This window comes from Nomia melanderi, chromosome 8, assembly GCF_051020985.1.
Source record: "Nomia melanderi isolate GNS246 chromosome 8, iyNomMela1, whole genome shotgun sequence".
Lineage (NCBI taxonomy): Eukaryota > Metazoa > Arthropoda > Insecta > Hymenoptera > Halictidae > Nomia > Nomia melanderi.
The window spans coordinates 17,412,612-17,429,163 of NC_135006.1; the positions used below are offsets into that span (position 1 = coordinate 17,412,612).

Genomic DNA, 16,552 nt, shown 5'->3' on the forward strand with positions numbered 1-16,552 from the left:
GAGTAAATCATCAATGACAAAGTAGTTCTATAGCTGAGAAATAAATCAAAGGACAAGGAGTTAATATCAGATCTCAGTAGGAAAGAATCAGCGCAGCGGACAGTAACCTTCAGAGATGATGCCGACAGATTTGGCAATGGCTTTGGCAGTGATCGGATGGTCACCGGTTACCATGATGACCTTGATACCGGCTGACCGGCACTTGGCGACCGCGTCGGGCACCGCAGCCCTCGGCGGGTCGATCATAGACATCAGGCCCACGAAGCGGAGTCCGTCGACCGGGAAGTTGGGGTCGTCGCAGTTGAACTTGAAGCCGATCGGGAACTTGTCGGACGGCAGGACGTAGTCGCAGAAACCGAGCACACGCTCGCCGAGACCGCCCAATTCGAGGTACGCGTTGTTGAACGCCTCCTTCATCTCCTCGTCGAGCACCTTCTCTTTGCCGCCGATGAAAATGGTCGCGCAACGGTCGAGGATCCTCTCCGGCGCTCCCTTCATCACCAACAGATGCCTAGGATCGTCCGGGTTGTCCGACTCGTGGATGGATACTTGGTACTTGTTCGTCGAATTGAACGGTATCTCGCAGACTTTCTTGTTGCGCTTCCTGATGCCCATCACGTCGCCCAGAGCGAGTTCCATGCACTTCAGCAGAGCGGCCTCGGAAGCGTCGCCGTTCACCTCTCTCTGTAAGATCGGCTTCTCCTCCTCCTTCAGCTTGAACTCGGCGCGGTTGCAGAGGGTGGCGATCTTGGCCAACGCCTTGAAGCCGGGACTGGTGCGGTCGTACTGCAAGCCGGATTGATCCTCGGTGGTGTCCGCCTCGATGATCTGATTGTCGAACCACATGTGCGCGACGGTCATACGGTTCTGCGTGAGGGTGCCGGTCTTGTCCGAGCAGATGGTGGATGTTGAGCCGAGGGTCTCGACGGCCTCCAGATTCTTTACCAGGCAGTTCTTCGACGCCATGCGTTTCGCGGTGAGGGTCAGGCATACGGTTACGGTCGCGAGCAAACCTTCGGGTACGTTAGCCACGATGATTCCAATCAAGAAGATGACCGCGTCCAGCCAATGGTAACCCAGAATGAAAGCGATAATGAAGAAGGTGACTCCGAGGAACACGGCGACGCCTGTGATCAGGTGGATGAAGTGGTGGATCTCCTTAGCGATCGGTGTCTCACCGGTATCAAGGCCGGACGCTAGACCAGCGATTCTGCCCATCACCGTCTGATCGCCACAGCAAATCACCACCCCCTTTGCGGTGCCCTCAACGGCGTTGGTCGAGAAGAACGCGAGATTTTTCGTTTCGAGCGGGTTTTCGTTCGTGAACTCTGGAGACCTCGATTGCGGCTCGGACTCGCCGGTCAGCGAGCTGTTGTCCACCTTGAAGCCACGTGACTCGATGATACGGATGTCCGCCGGTATACGGTCTCCGAACTTCACCTCGACTACGTCACCGAGCACCAACGCCTCCGCTTTGACCATCGATTTCTCGCCCTCCCTGATCACGGTCGCCTGTTGCGGCACCATACTCTTGAACGACTCCATGATCTTGCTGGATTTGCTTTCCTGGTAGTAGGAGAATATGCCGGTCACGATCACGACCGAGGCCAGCACGATGCCCAGGTAGAGATTGTCGTCGTTCGGGTCCTCGCTGGTCGACGCCTGGATCGAGTACGCGATGAAACAGAGGATCGCGCCGATCCACAGCAGCAACGCGAAACCGCCGAACAGGTTCTTGCAGAACTTCACCCATTCCGGGGTCTGCTTCGGCGGCGTCAACGCGTTCGGGCCGTCCCTCTCGAGGTTCTCCTTCGCCTTCGCGTAGCTGAGGCCCTGCAATCCAAACTTTCGTTAGAATGTGCTTTGGGAATCATGGTTGCCTTTGATTTTTTTTGCTTTAATGTACGGGGGATTGCTATGTTGGAAGATGGCGAAGTTATACGGTGTGAGAAGTCAGTTGCGATTTAGGAAATTGAGAATTGTACGTTATACAGTTGCGAAGTTGAAAGGTTATGAACTACAATTTGGGAATAGCGGAGTTATAAGTTATCAAGTTATCAAGTACGATTCGCAAGTTGAAATTATCAAATTATAAATTACGATATAGGAAATTGCAGAGTTATCAATTACAATTTAGAAGCTACAAATTTAGGAAATCATCAAATTACGATCTATGAAATCACGAAATTATCAATTACAATTCAATCACAATTTGGGAGATTACCAAATTACAATACAGGAAACTATCATCAGTTACAATTTGTACGTTGCAATTTAGGAAATTACAATTTAGGAAATCGCAAGGTTATAAATTGCAATTTGAAAGTTACAATTAAAAAATTCCAACTGACCAATTGATCCATTTGCGAAAGCTTGAACGCGGATTAATTGGGCACTGCCCCCTCGAGCAACACCCCCTCCAAATAAGGGATATCATGAATTTCGTGACGGCGGCGGTACTCAAGCTTTAAATAACACTGGATCCATCGATCGACTGACGCTCGCGGCCGGAGAAAACTCTATCCCGGCCTATCCGGGGCAACTCCGGCCGTTAAATAAATTATTCGGAAAATAGGACGCACGCGAAACTGCTCCACGATTATCGATGGCACCGATTCTAAACACAACTATCGTCAATCTCGCAAAATTACCTTTCCTCGCGTCTAATCAAGCAAATTGCGCTCATTACCATCAACCTTCTTAAACAAACCCCGTATTATTTCTTTCGCGTTAACACGTTGACCATCAAAACTTCTCATAATCAAAATAATTCCCTCAATTCAATTAACAACTAAAAAATTACTAATTTTAAAAATTATTAATTTTCCACGGCGACTGCTCCCTTAACACTTCGACTGCCACGTAAACTCATCAAAACTCCCAAATACTCGAAATAGTTTTCTTCATTAACTAGAAACTGCGAAATCAAAATTCTTAGTAATTATTTCCAAGAAAATTTGGTTTGTTCGACACGTCACCAAGCAAATTAATGTCCAAGTTTCTAACGATAGTGTCATGGCAGTCAAAGTGTTAAATTCTATTTCTTTCATTCTCAAATCTATTAAAAAGTGATATCATCGACGATTCCTATAATGTTCAAAGTGTTAAAAAGAATTTCTTCAATTCCTTCGATCCACTACCACTCTGGATCGCAGTGGCTTTCACTCACGTTCTCGGGGTGCGTCTGAAATCTCCGATACAATTCTTCGGGTGTGATTTTGTGGAAGTCAATGTCTAACTCCTGCTTCAAGTCCTCTAAATTGTCTGTCTTCCGCTTTGGGTTCTTCCGCCGCGACTGTTCAACAGAAAAGACATTGCATTAGTATATTTATTAGTAACGCTACGCTTTGAGAAGGTTATAGGAGGGGTTAGTGATCAGTAACAGTGACCAAAGTATCCTAATTAGAATTAGGACAGGCCACCTAACACCATCACCGAGATTATTACACCATCACCAATTACTTTTTCAAAGAAGTTTCAGCGAATATATTAATATTGTTACAGTTTGATTTGTAGACAGTTATCTCCGGAAACACATGTTAGTCAAATATTTGATCCACAGGAAACACATGGTAGTAAAATATTTGATTCGCAGGAAACACATGTTAGTCAAATATTAGATTCACAGTGGAGAGTTATTAAAATATTCTATCATTGTTACGACCATCCCACAAGTAACGTCGCTTCTTACCTTACTTTACATTATCAACCCTTTGCACTCGTAAGTTTTTCGCTAGAAATATTTTAATATTTAATATTTTAAATATCAAAATATTAATTATAATCAATTTTAAATATCAAAATATATATTATTAACATTTTAAATATCAAATTTTATAGTTTCACTGTAGGAAATCAAGCGGTGGAGAGTCACCTCTCGAGTGCAAAGGATTAAACTATCAATTTATCAAATAATTCAATGAAACATTGCCAAAAGCTTATAATTCATTAATCCAAAAATGTAAAATTAATCGAAAAATGGGAGAAGGTGATGCAACATGCTCAATACTTTGATTGTTAAAAAACATAGACATGAATCTCCGACACTAAAAATTCCCCCATAGGAACGTTACTTGCGGGATGATCTATATTTCCAATATTCACATTGGAAGATCATTAGGGAGAGAATGAAACACACTTTTCCAGCAACGCACTAGCACGCGTAGCCGCAATTGAAGCGCACGCGCAGATGTTAGTGTAAAGCGACTACTTGAAGCAGTTACCGTTGCAAAGTAGAACACACCAACGCTTGGCGAGCGTTTCAATGGAAAGTTTTCGTTCGAGGATCGCAGGATCAACGGCAGAAGGATAGGTCCTGGATCATTATGATAAACCAATGTCCGTCCACCTGTCCGCTGGACGATTATTCACAGGGTCGGCAATGGGTGATTGGGCAAACACGTTCGGGTAGGGTTGGTATTAATAGCCGAGTTTAATGACGGTATTTATGGATCATCCGACGGTCGTTATTAATTAAAGGATCGTTCGTTTCCCGGGAACTGGGGTAATCGCCGAGGGACCCGTTCGACGTATGCTCCTCGGGTAATCCCATAAATCCTGCGACCGGTATCAGTCAATTATCTCGAATTAACGTGTCGCGATCGAGCAAGCCAAGCGATAGTCGAAGAGCGATGCCGCCTTTCGCGAGGATTAACCCTTTGCCGACGAGGATTCGTCGAGTTTCGAACTCTTTCCGAAAGAGATTCGATTGTCCATTGAAACAACACATTGTCGGATAAATTTCAGATACTAGAATCTTTACGCATTTTGAAACATCAAACCGAAATTTGTAAGCTATGAAGTAAGGAATTCGATTTTGTAATTTTACTTTGGATTTGTGTTGCACAGATCTAAAATGTTACATTGACCCCTTGGCGTACTATTCACTTTCGTTACTAAGCTCGTGTAATATTTTACTATCGACGATTTGTAAGGAATGCAATAAAATTTTCTATTCTACTTCAAGTGGAAATTCCATTTGAAGATAATAAAATGAACAGCATTGATTCTTGTTAAAGTAGTTTAGAAATCTTCGTCACGAGTCTCACTCGTCGTTGTACGGAAAGAGGTCAATGCGGGACTAGCAATTAAACGATAGATTAAAAATTCCGAATTATCGCGGGAGGAAAGAAAATCTGGTATTGTTTGAATAATGAAATTATTCGTTCGCAGCTTTCGAAACGTTACGGCGACATTCGACTGCAAAGGGTTAATCGAGAACGATCGAGAACGATCGAGGATTTTTCACGAAGTTCTTCGACGAATCGAAGATATTTCTCGTTTTGAACACTGTCTACCCTTTGTTTCATCAGCACATTAAAGCTTCGAATGTACTTTAAAATTAGTAGTTTTACTGAGACAAAGGGTAGACGAGTATTCTGTTCGTTTAGAAGTCCAAGTCGCGACTTAGACTGAACCTCCAGTTTCAGAAAGATTTGTAGCGAAGAGTGTGTAGAATAGAATAGTCTATGAGAATGTCTCGTGAAGATCAGCCTTCAGAGAGACAGTGCTAGGAAATCAGAACAGTGTTTCGTAGTGTTCAACCCTTTGCGTACGAGAATCCTCGAAGGAACCCTTTTTAAAGTCTTTGAAGTTACATATCAAGCTCTCGTTACTTGAATCATCGAATGATTCCTTTGCAGCTTCCAAATTTAAACAACACGAGTCGCTCGGAAGCCAATTTAGTCCAAAGAAAAGAAATTGGAAATTAATATTCTAGCTTTCGAAATTATTCAACATACTCGGAAGCTATAAAAAACGAAGGCATCCCTTAGTAACTAAAAACCATATAAATTATTCCATTAGAATCGAAAAGATCAGAAAATGTCAGAAAATGTGTCTAATAGCATTAGTTTCCGAACGATTCATAATATTGAGTATAATTTTATAATGCAATAGAATATTCACTTTATAATGCTGCTGTACGAAACTGAGTCGATTCCCGAGCGCAAAGGGTTGATAGCAGTTGTTCGAGAGGATCGGTTAGTATACCCAAGGCGAAAGGAAACGATTAGTCCGAGTACCAAGAGAGAGCCACACCGAGAAGATAAGATATCATGGAAATGAACCCTCATAGAGTGTTTGCAGACGCGAGGAGAAAAATGGTCTATCGCCCGAGACGAAGCAAGCCCCCGAAAAAAAAGAGACATTTTAAGTGGAGTCGCCGCGGGGACCGGAAGTCCTCCGCAGAATACCTTGAACATCCCGTCTGCCGTTTTGTTGTCGTCGCGAATTTTAGGCAACGTCGCGACCCTGTACGAGTCTGAGCGGCCATGCTGTAAAGAAATGTATGATTGGTAATGTGAGACACGTGAATGAGCGCTGAAAAAAAAATATACAAGGTGTAAAAAATATAAAATAAATTCATGAGGCGATCGAGGACGCGTGAAATGAAAAGAGAACAGAATAATAACGACGTTCGACGGGTTCGACGATGCTGCGCGACGCTGATCGTGCTGGAAAATGATTTCCTCGCGGAGAGATCGGGTAATTGATGACTGTCCTTCTCTTCTGTACGATTCTGACCTCGATCGAGGTACCATTAGAGGGTAATTATTGTTACTAAGTTGGAAAGTGAAGTTTCGAGTACGATTGCTCATGGTTCGATATTTGTGAATTCGATTCATTCAATTCGGAATGAGATTCTCTGGATGTCTCGATGCTTAACGAACTTTCGTTTTGATTTTCGAGATTGCAAATATTGTCTAGAATGCTGTGTAACGTTGAGATTATAAGAGAACAGAGTTCGTTAAATAGAGTGGAGCATTGATTAACCCTTTGCGGACGAATGTCGGCATTTTGCTGAGGTCAAACTTCCATATTTGGAATACCAAATTACAAACAAATGATTTAATTACTCGGACAGTAAGAGATTAGCATGTAGTTCCTGTTATCGCTATTATTTAAGCAATTAATATATAATTTAGCTTCATCCGTTGAAGGTTTCCTACATTTCAACGAATCTTCGTTTTCTATTTTCCTATTGTTCAAGTAACTGTTATATAATTTAGCTTCGTCTGTTGAGGGTTTTGTGTATTTCAGAGAATCTTCGTCCGCAAAGGGTCAACAATTTTTTCTATATTTATTAATTAATTAACGTTTCAATGACTCCCAAATATTCTTGAATAAATAAATAGCGTCATATTAAGCTATCATTGAATGAACTAACGTCGGAATCTCAAAGTGAGAAATCAAGAGCACTTCGGACCGCAAAAGGTTAAACCAGAGCGCAGCATTCGGTTTTTATTGTCTTCTTCAGTGTTCCGAGAACACTGGGGGAACTTCAATTTGCTAAGACGTCGGGACGGTCGCTGTTAAATGAAGTTTCGGTGATTTAGGCTGCAGCTGGAGTGCGTTAGATTTTCTCGGAATAGTGGTGAATCAGGAACGCAGAAACGTATTCGGACGACCTTCCCGAAACACGTGGGCAGCGTGAATCGAACACGTGAGAGACCGCGGTGCAGTCAGAAGCCTAATTTTCAAGAGCGACCTCGCTGGTACCGCTCGGCTCGCTTGCGTTTGGATAACGACCGCTTCCGGTGCCGTTTCAATGGAGGCGTATCGCTGAAATCGCTCGACGGTATCCCGTGATCGAGGCTATCCTTGAACGGAGCACCATGGATCGCGGCCGATACATTTTTCTCGGCTCGCGACGGGAAATCGGGAATCCTGTCGTTCCGTTTCGCGCTGAAGATCCTGCGATTTTTGTAAAATAAGGCGTTTTCGAATGGTCTTATTGGACTTTTCAGAAACTATGAGACTTTGAGATTGATTTATTCTCTAGAAGCAACGATAGAAAATATTAAGTTTCAGGGGAAGAATATTGAAACGGACGCAAGGTGATAACTAACATAAAAATTTGCCTGATTTTTCCCGGAATCTTCACCATTTTGCAATATTCTCACAATGTTCTTGATAAAATATTATACAACGATGATTCTTCAAGGTTCATAGATCAAACCTAGCCGCATATCAACTCGTCAATCCTCGCCATCCATCTCACATCGGAGTTTCAAGCGTCGAGTCATAAATTCGCCTATTTTCATCTTAGCCCGTTCCTCTAAATCCTCGCCATTTTGAGACGTTCCCGCAATATTCTCGGTAAAATCCCACGCACCGATGGTTCCTCAACATCTACGGATCGAACCTAACCGCATATCAACTCGTCAATCCTCGCCATCCATCTCACATCGGCGTTTCAAGCGTCGAGTCATAAATTCGCCTATTTTCATCTTAGCCCGTTCCTCCGAATCCTCGCCATTTTGCGATGTTCCGGCGATATTCTCGGTAAAATACCACGCACCGATGGTTCTTCAACATCTACGGATCAAGCCCGACCGCACATCAACTCGCGAATCCTGACGAACCTCCGCCTATCGATCCGCCATCGGAATTCCAGGCGAGCGCCGCGCCATGAATTTGGCCAATCTCTATCGCGCCTCGTTATTAAACGGTCTAAAAAAAGCCGAGGCCTGATTATTTCCGAAGCGGAGCCGATCGATCGACGTCTCCCAGGTGACCATTCAACCGAAAAGTTGCATCCCCGTGCAAGATTCGCCGCGGCACAATGGCTCCGGCAGGCACCGCGTCTATCGATCCCGGCACGTGTGCGCGCGATGTGATGATAATTGTCGCCCCGTCGCGTCGCGGCCGAAGATTTCGCCCGCCGCACTGCAGTAAATTGTCTCGACCTCTCGGATCGGCGACTCCAATCTCGAACGTGTCGCGGAAATAAGTGAAATTGATTGGCGCGGGGCCAGTGGTTCTCGGGCGCCGCGCAGGAGGAAAACTTCGCAGGCCGCCATTAACGCTGGCTCTACGGAACACGTCGGTTTCACGCGCACCGAGCGCTACGGACATTATTTAGCACACTTCATCGCGATTTCCAGTCGTCCAATTACGTGTCTACGTATCCTAATTTTCAAACGTCGAATTTTTCAACTGTAAATAACACTGTATCACTGAAAATAGAAGAAGATTATGAATAGTTACAAGTGCCATTTTTGATTAGAAGATTACAAGATTACAGGCAATCAATTTTGGAATTCATCTTCGATGTCTCGAGGTCGACAAAGTTACTACAATTTCTGGAAATATTTATACAACTAATAAATTGGTACCATTTCTATAGAAAACGCGTGCATTATTAGAACACTGAAAGTGAATATGAAATCTTCGGAGTAATCGATAGAAAATATTTTTTTTTAATATTTTTCAAACCCTATCTTCTAAAGTTTCTCGTTCTAAAAAGTCCAATTACCAATCGAAGAAAATGAAGACAAACAAGAGATTCAACAAGAATGTCGAGTTTCCCTGTCGCAGGAACTTCCCAGCGGCAGACGCGAATGTCCCCGAAAAAAGGGTTCGAATCGAACGGGCGGAAATTGCGGACAGACGGGAAAAGAGAGAAAGAGAGGAGCTAGTCCTCTATTGATCCAAATGATACAGACACAAAGGTACGCGGCGGTTGTTCGTCAACGATTTTAACGAGCGATGTGTGTCGTCGGCAGTCCTCGTTCCGTCGAAATAAATTGCTTCGGATGGCCGGTGTGTGTCATGCCCCCGGGATGCGCCGCGTGACCGACATTTTAATGGCCCGGCTGCGGGGATTTCGATTTTCCGACCGATTCGAGCCTAAACATCCAGTAACGCGGTAAATAACGTGCCGCCGTTCCTCTTCTACGTCGTTTTTCGAATCCTAGGGCAGATCGTAGTGGGAAATCACAAGTAAATTGTGAAACAAAGTTATTTTATCCTAATATTTCACGCAGCAATGCATTATATACAGTTCGATATTAAATATTAAGTTTCATAGTTTTACTACATAAAATGTAATCTCTAATCTACGTGCTGATCTCTCGTTTGACTAAATCATTCGTTCGCGAAGTTTTCCAAATACGAACACTTCATCTTAAAATGTCGACATTCGTCTGCAAGGGGTTAATTAAGGGCTCTTCCTGCAATTAGAATGTCGAAAACAGTAACCCACACAACAGAACGTTCTATGTTTCATGAAAATCTTTGGTGAAATTGCTCGATGACGAATGTCCAGTCGATCGGCGATGGGCCACGCGACAAGATGGCGTTCGAGCGTAACGTTCGAGCGTAACCAGGAAAAGCGGCGTCGATCCTCGCCGGTTTTATAGTCTTAACCCTGGCTCGTCTAACTGGCTGAATAATTCGCGGTAATTCAATATTCCAATGCGGACGGTGGCTGAATTAAGCGGAGCCCGAGCCGCGGCGGAATGCGTTCACGATTAGATAAAAACGGCCGAGAGTGCGCTGAGAGCCGCGGAGGCTGATCGAACGTGCTCGTAAAAACGCGCGTAATTCTGTTGTCACCTCTATACACGGTGTTCGGATCTTCCCTGTCGGAACTGAGCAGTGCTGCGGACCTTCGAGACAACGGAAGTTGATTTTCGAAGGATATTTTGCCAAGTAAATGACTGAATCCTTAGCCGAGTCTTTCGGAAGCTGCGGTTCAGTCCAGGAAAAATTGAGGAAGTTAATGTAATGACTTTTGGAATTATTGTACAAATGACCTAGAAGCAACGAAGACACTATTAAATCCTTGAATAATTAAACAGAATATTCATTTGATTGAGATTGACAAATATCAGGAAGTATCAATTTTTGGAAACGTTTATGTTTCATAGTCAAGAATATATCATATTATGATAGCTTCTATTTAAATATTTTGTGATGATAGTTTGAATGTAAACTGCCAATTCGATGACAGTCATATATATATTGATTCATAGGGAAATAGCTAATGATATAATGAAAAATGACATAAATTTCCCGTTGAAGCAGAATCGTTAACACTAGACCTACCGAGCATTTGATACGATTAATATGTAATCCCTACAAAAATTGTAATAATTTATTATCAATTCCTTCAGACATTCATTATACTATTCAAGTGAAACTATTTACTTTCAAGATCACTTCACAATGCTTTCAAGGTATCAATAATTACGAAATAAGAACGTTGAAACCAGTCATTTCGACTGGTACGGTAGTTCCAGTGTTAAACAAAATATCCTCAGGTTTCTCCGGAGTCTGTTTATTAATCGACGGTTCCGTGCATCGCGACGCAGAGTTCCAGCGAGAGAATAATTTTATAATAACCTTCATTTGCCTGGAATCCCGGTGTTCGAGGACGGTTTATTTCTGTCCGTTTGATCCTCCCCGAGGCGTCGCGTCGCGTCGCGTCGCGTCGCGTTTCTCGGGGCCACCGTGTATATCGCGATGTCTGGCCGCACGGTCGCGCGTAAACGCGACAATTCCGCGACATTATTATCTCTCGTTGATCGTCGCACGGTGGCTCCCGTCATTGAGGAAGCACGATTATGCAATTCCGTTACGTACTCACCTCGCCGGCCTGACCGACGACACATGCGCCGACCAATCAACGAAATAGGGGAGCAAAATGGACACCTTTCGGCCGTAAGTCGGAACGAGTGCTCGCGAATCGGATAATTACGCGATCCCGCGTCTTAACCTGCGAATCATCGGAGTAGGAAGTAATACTTCGAACGTGCCACTTATCCTAACTGTCCAAGTGAACTCTTTGCTGTAACGTTTAACCCCTTGCCTTACGACTCAATTCCGCAGGTGCATTTGTTTGAACTATTTGAATAATGCAGTGATAGAAAACATTCCATTTATCTTATCTGACACGATATTGCAAGGCAAGGGGTCAACCGGCGAAATTCAGGCCATAATTATATCATCTCGAGTCAGACTCGTGATATTTCTGTGTAGTCCAAAATCTAGATCACGAGTCAAACTCGTTAAAGTATAGCAAAGGGTTAAAAGTTGAAGCGTTTCGGAGTAACGACGAGTCCGGTTCATCGAAATTAACCAATATCAGGGATCATACACATCGTAATTAGTATTTCTACTCGCAGAACTTCTGCTGAAGAGTGAAGTTTGTTAATGTTGCTTCAGTAAATCTCGTATTGGTAACGCAAACAGCAGAAGAAACGCGAGTCGCGTCGGTTTACACGGTGGGAGCCGAATCGCGTGTCTTCGAGGGTTCCTCGATCGATGAAGCGGTCAGGGATGGAAGCTGGGGCGTGCTGGGGGCGGCCCGAGGAATCCACGAAAATCCTGATCGATAGTCAAGGCTGTCGACGGCGCAGGCTAATCCAATATAGAACCGCGATAAAGTCCGCAGGATGAATACGATCGACCTCATGCAAATCTCCATTGGTCGAGCTACTAAAGCCGAGCAGCGGGCGCGAGCGGGACGGAGATGGCGCGGAAAAAGAGGCGGAACGACAGGGGGAAAGAGGGACAAAGGTGGAAGTAGGGCGAGAAGGTGGAAAGAAATGGAAGGTGAGAAAAAGGGAGAAACGCGTGGACAGAATGGAATAACAGGAAAAGAATAAAAGAGACGTGACTAAAGAGGAATCTACAGAAATGTCAGTGGATATCAGAAAATCGACTTAATTGCATTGATTCCTGAGATACTTAAATACAGATGGGTGGAAAGGAAAATAGGAAAGGAATAAAAGAGGCGTGACTAAAGAGGAATGTACAGAAATGTCAGTGAATATCAGAAAATCGACTTAATTGCATTGGTTCCTGAGATACTCGAATATAGATGGATAGAAAGGAAAACAGGAAAAGCATAAAAGAGACGTGACTAAAGAGGAATGTACAGAAAAGAGACGTGACTAAAGAGGAATGTACAGAAATGTCAGCGGATATCAGAAAGTCGACTTAATTGCATCGATTCCTGAGATACTCAAAAATGGATGGAAAGGAAAACAGGAAAAGAATAAAAGAGACGTGACTAAAGAGGAATGTACAGAAATGTAAAAATACATAGAAAGAGAGACAGAGACCGATACGAGGAGAGAAATAGACAGAGAGAAGTGAAACGAAGGATCAAGGAAAGGAAAGCGAGAGAGACAGAGGTAGAAGGAAGCAGAAAATGACAGAGCGAGAAAGATGGAGGACTAGACGAAGGAAGAAGGATAGGAACAGAGGAACGCCGGACGCACACGAGTGCATAGGTGCGCGCACTTCGCCCCGCCTCGCCCCTGAACGGCTCGCCACGGATTCGCGGCGGGACCGGAAGTGGTTGTCGGGCAGGAAAGCGTCGCGATAAGGCCGTGTCTCGAACACACGGCCAACGGATCGACCCACTGTTCATTTAGCAGATGAAAGCTCTCTGGTCTCCGAGGTTCGAGTCAGGCTTAAGCTGCGTTCACACCGCGCCGAGGTTTGACCTTGTCGTCAGGTGGGAATTTTAACGAATTACGAGCCATTTTGATCGTTTCAACTTATATTGATTATAATCAGCTCGTTTGTCTGTTGCTCAATATGTTTCTGAGATTTTTGATTTGCTAGTAGAAATATTTGAAATTCTACGTGAAAATCAAACTTTTCACTGTCATAAAATGTTAATGGAATACATGATATTTATCGCCAGTCGATGGTACGCGAAATTAACCCTTCGCACTCGAGAAGCGACTCTCAGTTACCATTTGATTGGACACAGCAAAACTATGAAGTTGAATATTTAGTACTTTAAATTAAACTTTGTACTGTTATGTGAAATATTCAAGTACAATGTCTTTGTTGCGTAATTTATCCGTGAATTACCGTTAGATTTTTTCCAATGCGGTAATTAGCGAAGTTGCATAGCTAAGTGTCTTCATATAAAAACGCAATGTGTTAATAGTGATTCGAAATGTTTGAAGATACGCTTCTGGATGGATGATTCAAGGCGGATTAAGTTTCTGAGTTTATCATTGAGTCCTCTGATATTAAGAAGTTCTAGAATTATAGAGTGATTTTGTAGAATGCAACGGTTTTACTCTGGCATTTCCGCTCGTTCAAAGTTATCAAGCTTCTTCTGGATACGAACTTCGCGAAGGTGATTAACTCGTTATCACCTCGAGTCAGACTCGTGATATTTATGTTCGGTGTACAATTTGTATCAAACTCGTTCGAGTACGGCAAGGGGTTAACAAGCTTCCGGTAGATAAACCGTTAGCAGTGTTTCCGCCACAACTCGCGTGGACGTTTCATAGATTCTTAATCAATCGGACGCTGAGATTCGCTAAGAAACTCAAGTATTTCAATTAAAATGTTTCATTAACGCTTAGGCGACCGCCTGGAAAGAATTCGGTTAGAAACTGTTTTGTGAAAACAAGATCTGTATTTGATGAATTGCAAATAATCCCACTTTAAGATTTACTAAATAACAAAAAAGGAGACGAACAGAATAAAAGACAATAGCTAACATTCAGCTGTCTTCGATTCAGCTTCAAAATTTCCGTTTCATTTCGTTTTACTTCATCTCTCGAGAAAGGTAGAGAAAGATACGATTCCGAAGATAAATTAGAGCGTTCATCCATCGATGATATAAATGCGTTTAATCGAGCGCGATTCGAGATTGTTCGGACTCCGTGTAGATCGTTGTGCGAGTTCCGAGGAACTCTGAGACGCGACAATCGAGCTCAGCATCCGTAATTGATTAGAGTAATCGGTCAGGTGAGATGTTATCGCGATAATTGCGAGCGCGCGCGAGCAGAGGAATCGTAGACTCGGTTTCCGGCGGGCAACGCCGGTCGCCGATCCCTCGATCCCCCAGATACGCTTTCTTCTCAATAAAAGCCCTGGTACCCTCGACCTTAATTCGACGATTACGATCCCCATCGCGAGCTCCGCGCCTCGCCTCTCGCTCGAGCGGCTCTCCGAGGAGTTTGTCAGAAACCGAAGCCGATTCCCTGAACCTTTCTCTGGAGGTTGACGAAAAACTAGATGTTTCGTTGAGTTCTGTGTTATTGTAGGTGTTGAGATGAAACTGAGATATTAATGTGGATATTAAGAAGAAATTGAGATGAAATGTTCACGAATAAATTAGATCTTTCGTTGATTTCTGTGTTATTGTAGGTGTTAAGATGAAATTGAGATGTTAATGTGGATATTAAGATGACATTCAGATGAAATATTCACGAAAAAATTACATCTTTCGTTGACTTCTGTGTTATTGTAGGTGTTAAGATGAAATTGAGATGTTAATGAGGATATTAAGAAGCAATTGAGATGAAATGTTCACGAAAGAATTATATGTTTCGTTGACTTCTGTATTATTGTAGGTGTTAAGATGAAATTGAGATATTAATGTAGATATTAAGATGAAATTGAGATATTAATGTAGATACAGAGATGATACCGAGATGATGTTCATATTAAGATGCCATTCAGCTGAAACTTTCTCATATCGAAGGCTGTCATCCATAATTACTCCCAAAATTCAAGAAAGATTTCTTGAGATTCGACGAGAACCATCACTTTATCAAAATAAAAGCAAAATAAAAACCTCTAAATCGCTAACTAGCTCTAATGTCAATGATCAACAGCAAACAGTACGTAAATATAAGAAACCACTCGACGGAACTACATTCGAGTTCCTCAATGAACACCGTATCCAACATCCGAACACCTACCGTCGCGAACAACGCAAAGACGCCAATTAACCCCTCCGTACCCGCTGGAAAATGGTTTACCCGATACATAAATTAGTTTGCATCCCCTATTGTCCCGCGTTACGCGAGGAACCACCCCCCCGCCGCTCTCGACCGCGGAATAATGCTTAGCGGGAGCCGTTCGCGAGCGCCGCAAACGCGACCAAGAATTTCGTCGCGCGGCAGACGCGACAAACCGAGCTTAATCGAGTTGCGTAACAGCCACCCCCACCCGTCCGGCGTCTCGAAGGTTCGCCGGGGCGGTGGGAAGCGTAGCCAGAAGGGTTAACTCGAAATTCTAACGAAGTCTGTGCCGCTTAACCCAATTCGATCCCACTCGAGGGACGGGCCTCTCGGTTCGGGGGGCGGGGGAGTTTCCGGGGGACGATGACGGATGAAAAGGTTCGCGTCGCCGTTCGTCGCGGTTCCGCCGGGAATTAATGGCGTCGCTAATGCGACAAGTTCCGGGATACTTAGCCCCGAGATTTCGGGCGGCCCTCGCGTGTGTCTGCCGCGCGATTTCCGCGGAATAACTCGGGAACTCTTGTTATTTGGGGCGCGCGAGGAGGATTCTCGTGATTATCGCGTCACGTGACGCGTTCGTGGAGTATCGGCGGCGGGTGTTCCTCTAACGATCGTTTCCTTCCGTTTTGGTGAAGCATTAATGCGGGATTTGAAATGATGGAATTGTGTTGGAGATGATTTTATTTAGTGAAAGGGGTGAGAGATGGTGTGCATTGAAGTTAAGTTTATTAGCTAAGCGATTGTTTCACTGTGTCAATCTTAAAGGAAGTTTTGCGTCTAGCTAAGGCAATCGTTCAAAATTGAATAACTGGAACGGTTTCGGAAGATTTAGATTAGCTACCGAATCAACCCCTAGAACATAATTCTTCAGAAAACTAGGGAAACTATAGAAACATACGATCTATCAACCTAAACACTAGATTTCCAGATGTTTGTTCTACAGTTTACTCTATTAGTCCTAGAAAACTATGTTTAGCTGTACTATAGTAACACTATAGTAATTAAATTGTTTCTGTGCAACTTAGTATTATAGATATGAG

At 43.6% G+C, this 16,552-nt stretch overlaps 1 protein-coding gene across 9 annotated transcripts in view; it reads right to left on the minus strand.

Moving 5' to 3' along the window:
* The window catches only part of Atpalpha (sodium/potassium-transporting ATPase subunit alpha), a 144,776-nt gene that overhangs the window by 22,181 nt on the left and 106,043 nt on the right, over window positions 1-16,552 (minus strand). For 6 of the 9 annotated variants that reach the window (XM_031969705.2, XM_031969706.2, XM_031969711.2 and 3 more), the window contains 3 exons: window positions 6,195-6,275; window positions 3,170-3,295; window positions 108-1,833 (listed from right to left, as the gene is read on the minus strand). In XM_031969705.2, coding sequence (XP_031825565.1) covers window positions 108-1,833; window positions 3,170-3,295; window positions 6,195-6,275 — 1,933 coding nt within the window. The remainder of the gene's footprint in view (window positions 1-107; window positions 1,834-3,169; window positions 3,296-6,194; window positions 6,276-16,552) is intronic. The other 3 variants (XM_031969713.2, XM_031969716.2, XM_076369994.1) reach the window with 1 other exon arrangement.